Genomic DNA, 14,963 nt, shown 5'->3' with positions numbered 1-14,963 from the left:
GAGGTAATTTACTTCAGTGTAAAGCACAAAACAGATGTGAACACAGTAAATATTGGTTGTACTACTTACATAAACACCCCACTCCATTATGAAACTTAATACTAATATGTATATATGAAACAGTTAACTCTAAAAAGTAAAAAAAAACGAAATTATAAAACAGCTCTTAAAAGAAAAACAAAATTATGGAACAGTTAGCTCTAAAAACTAAATAACCACCCCATTATGAAACAAGTTCTAATTTTGCTAACACCTTGTCAGAAAACATAATTAGCTTTCAGATAAAAGATGACAGCACTGGGTTGCTACAATTTGTATACATAAATAAACATATTGCGCTAATAAGCACTTCTTCATATTTTGTATCTTCTGGTTCTCAGATACTGTATTAGCTTTAATATATTATTTGACATTCTGTTATAAAACAGTATATTTATGTACTGTAAAATACTTTAATTTAGCTGGAATTAATTTTCACTGATAATTGACAAGTTGAATGTAAAATATAGGAAAAAAGGTATATTTTATTTTCACTGAATCATTTCTTCAGCGAAAATAGATAAAATTAATTCCATTAAAGCGAAAATAAAGTATTCTACTGTATCTCTATTTGAGATGTACCTTGAATGCAGAAAATGTTAAAATACAAACAGGTGAAACTTCAGAGTATGCATATGAAATCTACCGACAGATGTTACTATGGCAGCAAATAAACACTGATAAGACAGTGTTAATCAATACTTTAAGAACTATTTCATTCACATGCTCTAGTAGTGACTACCTAATTATACACAAGATATTGTATGTATACTTTATGTAATGCATGATTATGGCAACAAGACAATGTTTCTTCTCCGTATTGATTTAGACATGATGCACAGCACTGCTTGCCAAATCTAAAAAAATCACAAATTTTCAGAGTTGATAGAATAAGATACGACAACAATAGGGACAACCTCTTTTTAAAATCAATTTGCTAAATCAAGGAGAGTAAACTTCATGCGGTGACTGAAACAAGGCACACCCTACAATCTCTGCTCTCCTTGGCATGCTGGGTAAATTCTTCCATATCTGTTTGGAGGAATTAAACATACACACAGAGTTAGTGTCACCAAACTTGGTGTAGTGTTCTCTCTTTGCAAGACCACCACAGACGTAGATGTCCCCATTTACATTGCATATACCAGCATTAATTCTCGGAAAAGGAATTTGCGGCATTGTGGAATCTTTGATGCATACCTCATGGTTAGGGTCATTTGAGATGACGACTTTCTGTTTACCTGGTAGTTCCACTTCAATCCCGTTTAACGATTCAATTGAAATGCATGGCTGAATGCAAGATGTTGGTTGAACTTCTTTTATTTCAATGCCTCGATATTCAAGTACACAAGTCCACATATCATCTCTATCAAGACACCAAACTGTCAGAAAACGATTGTTTTCATAACATATGACGTAGATATGCCCATCCTTAGTGGCAGCCGTGTGTAGAATATAACCTGGTTCTCTAGGAATCGATGGTTTCTCTATCCAGCCGTTATTATCAGGGTCAAACATTTCCACTGATTGACAATGTGGACCACCCCCAAATGTGTATATCTTACCATTAGACACAACTGCAGAGCCTTGTCCATACTCGTGTTTTGTGCCAGCACCATCTATAAAACTATTACTCAAAGGATCATACATATTTTTTTCCCCTCCGCAAGTTCTTCTCTGCTTAGCACACAAGAGCAGATTTCCTAATTTTACACCAGCATAACAGGGTGTCTGTTCTGTTCTTGAACTTGTACCACAGGACATCCATTCATTTTCCTCAAGTACATAACTATATAAACAACCACCAAGTTTATCAACACAAATAATTATATCCATCAATCTGGTTGTGCGAGGCTTTAACTGTGGCTTTAATTTTCCCTTGACATCTACTCTGTTTGGCAACAAATGGTATCGAAGAGCTTCTGTAAAGTACTTTCTAGATTCCATACTTTGCTGAACTAGAGGCTCTTCCTGTATGCAGTCAATCAGATAACTTTTATCGACATCAATGAGATGTAATTTACTCAGCAATTTAGTAAACTGTTGTGCTCGCTCTGTGGGTGCATGATTCGTCCATTTCACAATAAATTCAAACAAATCCTCTTCTTTTTTGACCGTCATCTTATCATGTGACAATACATCACACAATCTGTCAGCAGAAAGCTCCATTATAAGTGGCTGACACTGTTTGTCTTGTAGTACCTCGGAAAATCGCCTGGCTAAGACCATATTCGCCATGTTACTCACCCATTTTTCAAGGTTGTATGCCTCTACTAACTGCAAGGCCCGCAAACAACGATAACTGGATGCAGTACCTTGCACGATGAATTTCTCACAAATTCGCTTCAGTCTTGTCAATAACAGATGGTCTGCGCCGCTAATAATGTCTTCCACGGTATCCATGCTAAGTTCTATCTCACCAGTATACATGTAATTCAAAATGGACTGCATCCCTTCAACCGAAGTACATTGAAGGTCAACTTTACCCGTCCGGGCTTCCATTAAGTTGCTACGGAAAAGTGACTCGAAGTAAGGACTACAAGCAGCCAGCATGCATTTGTGTGCGTTGAATTCATGCCCATCAACGGTTACAATCATGTCACAGAACATAGTTTTGTCTCTCTGTTCATTGAGACGTGACAGAACTTTAACACTCCACGGCATTCTCTTTTTATTTCCGTGTGCATCCCAACGAAACAACTCTTCCGCCATTTTAAGTGGATAAAAGGTCAAAGCGGGAAAAAATAGCGCCACCATACAGCAGACCACTGAGGTGGCGCTCCACGGCAAATACTCACAAGCATACTAGTATTTATCATTGTGCAGTCGGTTGCCAGGAAAGCTTAGAAATGATAAAATGACACAAAATTATGGACAATGTTCATATTTCGATATATGCCAGGTTGAGTACAGTGACAGTGACAAATATCAGTTGGAAAAGCCTTCATGTTGTTGGAGTTTTGTTTAGTTTAGTTTTTTTTATACTAATGTATCTTCTTTTTTTATTCTGAATGTTTCTAACATGGAATGACAACCATGCTTTAAACACTTTATTTATTTCAAAATGGAATTATTTTGTCCATGTTTATTTCATTTATGCACGAAATGTGTGATAATGTAGTATTGTTATGATAATACAGCAGGAAAACGTGTTATCATGGGATATGCCTTCTGAAGTCAAAAACAAGACGCCACCTATGGCGAAATTTGGAGAATGGCGTGAAAAGACAAGCGGTGGGCTTCACAAACAGTATTTTTTTACCGTTTTTTATCAAACAATATTCATGGGAATGACCACAGGCGCCTGTGGGAATGACTGGGTCAGAGAGAGATAACACTATTTGGGTAGACCAGTGAGTCGATATTATATCCACTGGGCGGACCAGCGAGTCAGTGAGATAATATTATCTCCACAGTGGCACTGGGCGGACCAGCTAGACGGTGAGATTGTTCGTGTTTTGAATGTTTAATATATATCATTGGCACATGTCACAGTATACACAACAGAATGTCAACATGAACATCTTATTTATCTTTATAGTTTGATTTCATTACTCTCATTATTTTATCTTTATAAATTTTATGTTTTTAAATGACGTCATTGGGCTTCAAGTTGTTATGTTATCATTTATTGACTGGCTGCCAGTTTGATTCAACTACCATTGAATATATAAATATTTATAAAGATGAAGGGAATCCCTTTGTCGCGTTGAGAGTATATTTACGATCGAAAGTGGTTGTATGCATTACGGCCTCTCTAAATCACGATGTAAACTATGTTTATTCTATCCCCGGGAGACTGTGTTTAAAATAAAACTTGTATATTTATACATAATATGACTGTTTATACACCAATAAAATAACGTAACTACATTTATTAGAATTTTTCTTGTACAAAAATTAAACTTTTATTGAAACATATAACAGATTTAAAATTAGTGTTGTAGAAAAACTGATGATTATCCTAATTTAAATATTGAAAATTATAGAAATGAAGCAGCTGAAGAAAAGAATATAAAAAAACTGAAAAACTAAACTGAAAAAAAGAGAATTCAATTCCTACATTTTTAAGGAATGAGTTATTCAAGTTAAAGTGAATATTGGTCAGCGCTAAAAAACTTCTGCAATCCAAAACGAAAACCAAGCCAAATTATCCATTACTGGTAACAAATAGTTTAACCAAAAATCAATTAAAAACTAGAAAATCTGAAAGAAAAGTAAATAACAAATGAGATTCATAATCTCAGTATATAATGAAACTACATTGTATTAACAAATTTCCTCATAGCCTGAAATCAAGCCATTCAGAGTGCTCTTTCCAGTGCACTCAAGAATGGCCTGCTGATTCGCTACATAAATACAAAACTGGCCTAACATTCTGTGTTATCACTGATGACTATAATAACTATAAGGCCCACCTACAGCATTTAAGACCGATTCACTAGTCTATTATTCATAGATTCATCTAGTCCTTATTGGTTGAATAGATCATCGCTGTCATCATAGAAATTGTATATTTCATTTTTTTCTTCTTTCACTGTTTTGTTAGATTCTATCACACTGGCTTCTGTCTCTGTCACACTGGCTTCTGTCTCTGTCACACTGGCTTCTGTCTCTGTCACACTGGCTTCTGGTTCTGTCACACTGGCTTCTGTCTCTGTCACACTGGCTTCAGGCTCTGTCACACTGGCTTCAGGCTCTGTCACACTGTCTTCTGGCTCATCACTGCTTTTGGTATAAATATCCAGGATTTCATACATTTTAGCACATTCAAGTGTGTTAGTGGTTTCTTCCATCAAATAAATACAATTGGTATAGTGTTCTATGCATGATTTTACTGCACTCACTGAAATATAAAAAAAAAGATTAAGCTGTTATTACAATGATAAACTATATTAAAGTATGCTCTCATTGATACCTGAAATTGTTAGAATGGGTTCTATACAAACTACATCTACCCACTGTTAGTCTGTTTTGAATTGTGATTCAAATGAAATGTAATTGGGCATGAATCGAGTAATGCTCAAAATTTTCAATGGATATCTTTTTACTAATAAGGTGTGAGGTAAGTATGGCTTAATGTAGTGAATTAATTATTAATCATAGTTTATAATATTTTTGCTATTTAGTTAGTGAAGACACTTCTATCAGGTTAATGTGAAGAAACATACCATTTCCTACATTAACACATAATACAGTACCACCAGGTTTAGTATATACTTTCAACAGTTGATCCATTAAATCTTTTTTCAACCACAGATTTGTTTTCTGCACATCATCAGGAACTTTATATTCACAAAAACACCATGTTTTGCTGTAAAAAAACAAACAAATAATAAATAAATAATTATCAGAACTAGTTCTCAATCCAAGTAATGTAAACCTTGAAAATATAAATGAAGAATCATTAAAAAAATACTTATTCTCCCACTACCAGTACATTAATATTACAAGGAGTAAGTATAATTCAACCAGTCAGTCAGCTGACATATTTATGCTGTTTCAGATGCATTATGAGAAAACAATATAAAATCAATCAGTCAGGATACTAGTAATAGAATATTTTAAATGAATTACTGTAGTCTGATAGAGGAAGGAATCAATCAATTTGACAATTGTTCATCCAATGGTCTAGTGGTTTTCAAAAAGATGTGAGAAAGTCTTTTTATCACTAAAAATGATAAAATAAAAGATTCTATATGATTTGAAAATTCAAAAAAAGAGATATAATTTTAGGTGACTTGACAACACACTGCTCTGTGTGTATACATACAGGTTTTTATATGACATATATTCTCAGTTGGTTGTTGTATTTATTTTTACACAGCATGTTTCATTTTAAATAACTATTCTGAACTATATTTTATTATTAGGTAAACCTCGGAAAACCTATTACAAAATGACTGAAAGCGGCAATCAAGAAACAGAGCATTGGTGTTGAGGTTGGAGACATGGTTGCTACGAATTTATTATCATATCAGGGATGTTATCCTCAAATAGGATGTGTTCAGTCTGTGAATGGTCATATGATCCGAATACACTGGTATAAAAGTAGAACGTATACATCAAAGATTATGCCTTGGTATATTGGAAAAGGTGCAACTAAAAAACCATGGTTAGAAGATGTAGATTTGAAAGATATCATTGACTTTGGGTTTAACTTAACAGCAGGGTCGCAGTTAAGAAAGGACACATTGAACAAAATTAAGCAAATTTATGAAAATGTGTAACCCAAAATGTTGTTATCCTTTTCTGCTTGACTTCTATTATTAAAAAAAATGTTACAGCTGGATTGAATTTTTTACATAGTTGTTCATTTAAACAAATCATTACAACTTCCTTGATTTTACTCCCTGCTTTTTTTTTTTTTTTTCAATTGTTTCACTGTTGTTCAAATAATTTATTTAGTTCCTTGGAAATATCAGAGTTTTGTAATACAATTTATTTGTTTTCAATACTATTTAACAGTTTTTCAACTGACCATTGTTGGGATGATACAATAAAGTTTGAACTGAATACAAGTTTTAATGTATGTGTAAACTGTCTTAGGTTAAATTAACTTACAATGAAGACCTCATTCAATATATACCTGTTGATTTACTAACATTTGGAGCTAATCCCTTAGCAATGAAATTATTACCTTAGTTAGATGTAGATGCTGTTCTTTGCACACACACACATGCCTAACATAATTGAACATGGCGAATAAAAGCATATCATGCGACAAACTACTATAAACTTAGGGAGTTTATTAACATACTGAGCTCCTTACCTTTATTACAAAAATGCACTAAGAGTCAAATATTTGAAATCATGGGGGTGGGGTGGTGAAAGAGTGTGACCAGTGTAATTGTTTTTCTGTGTTGTTCAAACAAATCTTCCAGCTAACCCAACGATACCAAATGGTCGATCCCTCATGCCGGCATCTCACTGTCTAGCTGGTCCGCCCAGTGCACCTGTGGAGATAATATTATCTCACCGTCTAGCTGGTCCGCCCAGTGCCACTGTGGAGATAATATTATCCCACTGACTCGCTGGTCCGCCCAATGCCACTGTGGAGATGATATTATCTCACTGACTAACTGGTCCGCCCAGTGCCACTGTGGAGATAATATTATCTCACTGACTAGCTGGTCCGCCCAGTGCCACTGTGGAGATAATATTATCTCACTGACTCGCTGGTAAGCCCAGTGCACCAGTGGATATAATATCGACTCACTGGTCTACCCAGTGCCACTGGTGACTCACTGGCAAATAGTGTTATCTCTCTCTGACCCAGTCATTCCCATGAATATTGTTTGATAAAAAACGGTAAAAAAAATACTGTTCGTGAAGCCCACCGCTTGTCTTTTCACGCCATTCTCCAAATTTCGCCGTAGATGGCGTCTTGTTTTTGACTTCAGAAGGCATATCCCACGATAACACGTTTTCCTGCTGTATTATCATAACAATACTACATTATCACACATTTCGTGCATAAATGAAATAAACATGGACAAAATAATTCCATTTTGAAAAAATAAAGTGTTTTTATCGTACTTAGATCTATGTCCATTTTTAAGATACGACTCCAATAAAGACTATTACTTACATACAACATGTTCAAACCAAAACAATCTTACGTTGCATCGTTCTCTCACACAGACAATACATTGAAGTCATAAAAATGTAGTACTTCATTCTTAAAATGTAAAAATCATTCAATAGTGTCACTTTTCAATCGTATGTACATATGTAGAATAAAAATAATTTTTGAAAATTGCTTATTGTGATAATTAAACTGTTCATCGATCCTGCATAAAACGTAGTCATGGCAAGTATGATCTATTGATGGATGGGACAATGAGCGACCGTAATTCATGTTCTCAAGTGAAAACAGAAAATGTACACTCATTGGTGTTTCATATAAAACAAAACTATTTTATCAAATTCAAGCATACATTAAATTTCAATTTTCTACTGAGTCACACCTCGACAGGTTTTCAAACTGGAAAAATAGAATATACGAATATTCTCTTAAAAAAAGTCTGAAAATTCATCAAATCTAACTATTTAGTAAATTTCGGTGAAATCCCTAAAGCAGTTTTTAAATTAGGCTGCATGGAAAAATTGGTATGCAAATTAGCTACTTAATATGCACATTTTCCCCATCTGTGTACCAAAATTTGATTTACATCCGCTCTGAGGTTTTTTGAGATTGTGATCACACATGCTAAAACTTAATCGCACATACATGACCCTAAAACGAATCATTTCTGCACCTATGCACCAAATTTTATGAAAATTCGCTCAGAGGTTTTTAAGATTTTGCTTGCACAGACACACCATTACCTATCTTGCTGCATGCTACGCGCACAACAGTGCACAATAATTTTTGATAGGTGTGATTTTAAGTTTTTTTTTATTTTTTACTCTTTTTTTGGGAATATTTTTGTTATATAAATAACAGCGTCTAGACTAAATTCGGAAATCATTTGATATTCGTCACAGTAAAAGAATATTTATAATATAATTTGAATGGCCATATAGAATTAATTTATGAGAAAAATGTAACTAAAAAATAAGTCGTGCAAGCATTTCGTTAGTTTGGATGTACCTCCCCGTCATATTAATAATGCATATACTTTTCATATCATTATATTTACATGTATAATATCGATATAAAACAGTATAATAAACAACGTTTTCCAAATTTCAATGGATTTTCCAAAATTTGCCTACATTGAACTATAATTCAAACGGGAAATGAAGATACCGTCCTCCATCCGTGAAGTGCTTTCTTGTATTTCATGATCCAATCAAAAACGTCGAGGATGTTGGCCATCACTTTTGGTGTGTGCTTTGGAGTTCTGTAAAACATGTCTTGTAAAGGGCGGTGGTCGTCGCGCTGCGCATGTGCGACATTTGTGTTGATAAACATTGATTTTTCCACAATCCAAGGCGCTCTTCTAATGAAAATCACAAGTATGAGGTTTGATCTGAGCGCGACTTGCACTAATTACCGTCGGTGAATACTTTGATACCTTCGTTCCAATCACCTAAAAATACCCCATTAAAGCTTGGTAACGACTCAGTTTGTACTCGTTGATCTGCGCAACAGTCAAAGTCGCCATCTGTGTTTATATGAGACACATAAGTATATATCTAGCATGCGTGGCGCGACGACTACCACCCTTTAACTAGCATGTTATTGTAGCTAAATTGTAATTGTGCTAAATCAAGATGTCGTAATTTACAATATCAGCTCCAGCTGCAGTACTTTTTTTGAAACAAATTCCAATTCTGATGTTAGTACATTTCATACAACACGTGGGTCAAATCTACAATGTAATGCACTGTAATACGACATGTGCGTATTGTATTCGACCCATTATTAGCTTCTTATCATTACTACCCATAATGCACCTGAATGTAATAGAAAAGTAATCATAAATGTAATAACACTAAAAATATTAATGTAAACAAATCTACCATAAATGTAATAGCACTTAAATTGAAGAAACTGTGCACTTACCCACTATTAGAGAACTGATAAAATGAATTTGTCTATCAATTTAGTCACGCCCTCTGGAGGTGAAATTACGATGAAATGAAGACGTTTATCGTCTACATCCCAGTCTATTCTAAAGCCGTGAAACAGAGAAAACACGCTTATGCGTTGTTTTTATCTCCTCAATTTGGAGATTCGTAGGTTATGAATTCCTGCTTTTTTTAAATACCATTCCTCAAATTCAATACATAATATACTGTGAATGCATTAATTATTCACTGGGTTTTATTTTCGCTCGTTGATTAGTAAAATCCGCTAAATTAAATCCACGTCACGGTGATTACTAGTATGTAAAATAACAATACAACTCATTGTTTTTCTGGAAAATTCATGAACTTACAACCCAGTTAATAAGTTAAAAATATCAACATAGTTATATTAAAATGTTGGTGAAATAAATGCCTTTACAGTAACGCAACACACGCGATTAGAGATTGACAGTTGAAGCCCCGCCCACAAAATAAAAAAAAAATCTGCCCTCCCGGGAACATGATCTACCAGCATGGACAGGTATCGTTTTATTGGAGAGGTGATTGTGACTCCCGCCCCAAAAAAAAATCTACAGTTGTAGATAAACATAATAATTAGGCTTTTTTTTTAATAACTAAACCATTCACCGAAATATAATCCTTTTTAATATGCTATATGATGCAGGGTCGCACTCCGGGTGCAAGCTGCTACATTCGTGATAGAGTGGCTGTTATGTGTATGGACGGTTCCGTGCCCATTATCTGAATGTGTAAACCTGTACAGACACTATTTTAGACAAGTACACGCCTTGAATGATGTCTTCGCCACGACGCGCAGTGGCCAGGTATTTCTCTATCGGCAGGAGATTCAACATCTTATTGTGTATTGGGGTTATTGTGATGTTGGTGATTGGTTCATTGTTACACAGACGACATAAACCGAAACAGGATAACACTGAGATGGAGCGGACAGACATGGAACAACACGGGGCGGATTCAACTGAGAGGACGTATCACGTTGGGTCACAATGGAACACTGAGGAAGACTTTTCTACGATAATAGCAACGCCGACGACTGAGAGCACGTCGACGGTTCGTTCCGATGTTGGTTATCCGGGTGATGTGTTGGAAAATGACGTCAGCGATGGTGATTCTGACGAGGGTATCATTGAAGACGATGGAATGCAGCGAAATATTGTAGTGAAAACGAATTCAAAACACACCAAACAGACAGAAACCGGGAAAACGAAAGACGTTTCTGTTAAAAAGTTCAAAAAAGGGAGGGTATGTCCACGGCGAAACTTGTTCTCTCTCGAAGGTAGTGCGACAGAGCGGATATTAAAATGGAACACGTCAACAAATTTTGAACCGGAATCTATTCAGTGGTTTCTCGGGAAGCTCAAACCGAATGATCACCCAGTAGTACCCAATATTGCCCATTTCACGTGGGTCGGGTGCCCGGATTTCGAATTCTACAACTTAATCAGTATCGTTAGTGTATACCGTACAATGAAGCCAGACAGAATGCTGTTTCACACCGACTGTGACCCTGAGCCGCAAGGTTACTGGTGGAACGAAGCGAAACGTATCCCCGTGTTGGAGATCGTTCACCACGAAACGCCGGAATCCATTTTTGGGATTAAAATTAGAATAATCAACCACAAATCAGATGTTTTGCGCTTGCAGGCTTTATTGCAGTACGGTGGCGTGTATTTCGACCTTGATATATGGTTGTTTAAACCGTTCGAATCGCTACGCTACTACGATTATGTCGCAAACCGGCCCGGTGACGGCAGACTCAGCAACAACGTCATTTTAGCGAATAAAAACTCAGAGTATCTGCGCATGTACTACGAGAGCTACCGGAATTTCCAACCTCGCTGTTTCGCCTGCACATCAGTATGGGATGCTAATAATATGGCGTTTAAACACCGGGATCTACTACACATAGAGCTCTTCAGCTTTAACCGGAATATCAACCACTGTGATGACTGGGTGATGGAATATTTCAGTCCCATGGACTGGGATCTCCCTAGATATAGTATACATTTTTACCATAAACAAACAGTAGCGAACAGACAGCCACTTCCAAATTCTGAAAACATTAAAACCATGAACAATACGGTCGGGGAGATCGCACGTTATATCTACTATGGAACTAAAGACGTAATTACCGATGATACATGGACAATATGGCACAGACTGGATGTATGATATCGTTGACAAATAGGAAAAGGAATGCCCAACATCCCTTAATTCACATCGGACCAGGGTTGGCTTCGAACTAACAGCCACCCTTGTTCATTTCAAATGATACATCAATTAACAACTGGCAATCTCGCACCCTTTGTTTTAACTTCAGCTTTCTCGGCGCCACACTCAATATTTTACAAACACATTGTATAGAATACCAGTGACTTTAGAATTCATTTATTATCTCACTTCCGCAGTTTCGTATCTCCATATACTATTGTCCCAATGATTGTGTTTGGAGACATCCAAGAGGTTCGGTCAAGGACTTGTCAGTACCGGTGGCATCGGAGGGGGGGGGGATAGAGCCCTCCCGAAATAAAATGTTTGGGCGTCGCCCCAAATCAAGCTGAAACCCTTTGCGTCAGCAAAATTTGCACCTCAAAATGCAGGAAATGGCGTTTCAGAGGGTCTAGATTTCAGATATCGCTCTTCATGCAAAATTTCGTGCCGCCGCCTCTGCTTTCGAGTTCGCCCAATCAGTGCGCGCTTATTCTTTCGAGTTCGCCCAATCACTGCGCGCTTATTCTTTCGAGTTCGCCCAATCAGTGCGCGCTTATTCTTTCGAGTTCGCCCAATCAGTGCGCGCTTATTCTTTCGAGTTCGCCTAATCAGTGCGCGCTTATTCTTTCGAGTTCGCCCAATCAGTGCGCGCTTATTCTTTGGAGTTCGCCCAATCAGTGCGCGCTTATTCTTTCGAGTTCGCCCAATCAGTGCGCGCTTATTCTTTCGAGTTCGCCCAATCAGTGCGCGCTTATTCTTTCGAGTTCGCCCAATCAGTGCGCGCTTATTTTTTCGAGTTCGCCCAATCAGTGCGCGCTTATTCTTTGGAGTTCGCCCAATCAGTGCGCGCTTATTCTTTCGAGTTCGCCCAATCAGTGCGCGCTTATTCTTTCGAGTTCGCCCAATCAGTGCGCGCTTATTCTTTCGAGTTCGCCCAATCAGTGCGCGCTTATTCTTTCGAGTTCGCCCAATCAGTGCGCCCAGGTCCTAACCAGATCTCGTCATGGACGTGACTCGACCAGTGCTTAAAGTCGTTCGAAGTAAATATCTTATTGCAAATGACATTTTGTCTGGTTTTTATTGTTGTTTTGATTACGATTTATCATTTAACTAAAAACAATCTTCTTATAGCACACAACTAAACATTTTTTTTTCGATAAAATACGCACATTCGTCATGTGTTGCGAAAATAACATTGTATTTAACGGTAAAACACAAATCCAATTTGATTGCCAACATGCAGAATATCAGAATCATCTAACGTAGACTACTCATGGTTTTTTAATATTATATTGAAATCTCCTATGCTCGCGACCCTTTTCAGGAAACACGTTGACAAATTGTATTCACATTCAGAGTTAAGTTCGCTAAAAGTGTGTGTTACATGTACAAATTAGAAACTGATAGGCACACGCAGAAATTAATGGTTTACGGTCTTTATTTAAAATTAATACGAGTCAGACTCGACAAATTAAAGTTGAAGCAATTGATTTTTTTCTCAAGTCATTCCGATACGACGTACGAAAATTTTACAACAAATGTTTGTTCATATAATATGGCAGCATTTTAATTGCATGAATACGTTCTGATGATTGGGCGAGGGACTGTTTAGTAGTAGGCCCTAAACTTGAATAAAAAAAATGGAATTGTGTTTTGCGCTACAGACATCGAGCTTAATGGAGAACATTCTGGTATTTTGAGTTCATGATTACATGATTTTTCTGAATTACGCACACAACACCAACAAATGCATGTGGCTCGTGTGTTTTGCAGCAGCTATGCTAATTTAGTTCAATTATAAATAATATTACTAAATTCCATCTATTCATAATTTAAATTCAAAGATTTGCCAATGAAAAATGAAACTGTACTTATATATCTGGCGTCTTTTATTTTGCTTTCAAATAGTTGTTTGTTGCGTTTTACTTGTGATTGGCATTAGAAGCAAATGGCCGCTGAGATCTCGTTTAGAGAGCGAGAGAGTCACTTGACTTGTTGTCCCCTTTGTTCTCTCGCTACCAACGAGATCTCGATGGTCTAAAGTCTACCCGTGATCTCACTGTTGTTTTTTTCCTGAAGACAGTAACTGTGTTAATATGTCTAATAAATGATAATTATTTCACGGATCATATATATGTGACACGCTCCTTATTTTATTTCGAAAACTGTATGCGCCCGCTATCTTTGCTTCTGGGTATAAAGTGGCATATGTTGAAAATAATAATATTGAGACAAACTATTCGATTTAAGTTGTCCGTTTCCTGATTCTCTAATCAAGATAAAATATAAACACGTTTTTCTTAGCAAATTTATTCACACATTTCAAACGTGTGCCCCAGATATTAAGCTGAATGTGTCTTTTAAATGATCGCGGTCAGAGACCGGCACGTTCACCTAGAACTATAGACTCAAATTTATTAATTATACTGGTTACGATAATACCTTAAAACAGAGAGTGATTCTGTTCAAAGGATACCAGTACTGTTACGGCAAATCAGCGACTTGGCACGATCATTGATCTCCTTCAAGCGCATGCGCAATCTTATTAAAATCCGATGTAGATATAGATTTCATTTGTTTAATTTAAAATTTTATTTATTGCAGTTTATTTATTTTTGTTTATTTATGACTGGTTAAGACGGTCGAGCTACCGTGTATAAACAAACTTTATAACGGCAAGTGAAATCAAGGAATTAGTCATAAATATACCAAAATAACAACAAATAAAGAAATACATTTATTCAGATCGACAGTTTGCTAACGATTTCTAGTGAATGAATATTCTGACAGACTGGACATATAGCTCCTAAGTTAGGCATGTTTATATAAGCATTTTTATGATAAGTGGCCATCAGTTTTGAAATTATTTCATGAAAAATCAACAGTATTTCAAATTTCAAAACTTTACAATAATTCGGGCAACCACGAGTACCCATCATATGTACCCGGACACAATTTTGAGATATTGTTGCGAAATCATTTACTACCGTTGACTACACGCCCAGTCGGGTTAACTCTTCAACTTCTAGTACATGTGCGTCGCAACCAGAATCGGATTTTAATAAGGTTGGACACGCATCCTCACATCACGAGAGGGCGACTATGCTTTCACCGCTATTCAGTGGTATCCATAGTTGTGGCAAATAGTATAG

At 36.4% G+C, this 14,963-nt stretch overlaps 1 protein-coding gene across 1 annotated transcript; it reads right to left on the bottom strand.

The window, feature by feature from the left end:
- Positions 1–981: 981 nt before the first annotated feature.
- On the bottom strand, positions 982–2,751 carry LOC100372491 (kelch-like protein 3). The gene has a single exon (XM_002739540.1). It carries the CDS (start codon positions 2,749–2,751, stop codon positions 982–984), a length of 1,770 nt encoding a protein of 589 aa, XP_002739586.1.
- Positions 2,752–14,963: the final 12,212 nt, after the last annotated feature.

This window comes from Saccoglossus kowalevskii, chromosome 15 (assembly GCF_978046115.1).
Source record: "Saccoglossus kowalevskii chromosome 15, keSacKowa6.1, whole genome shotgun sequence".
Classification (NCBI taxonomy): domain Eukaryota; kingdom Metazoa; phylum Hemichordata; class Enteropneusta; family Harrimaniidae; genus Saccoglossus; species Saccoglossus kowalevskii.
The sequence above is the reverse complement of the archived record's forward strand: the minus strand, read 5'-3'. Positions and strand labels throughout refer to the sequence as shown.

Excerpts from the sequence above, each read along its gene's own strand:
- LOC100372491 (XM_002739540.1), bottom strand. The coding sequence starts at position 2,751 with ATGGCGGAAGAGTTGTTTCGTTGGGATGCACACGGAAATAAAAAGAGA.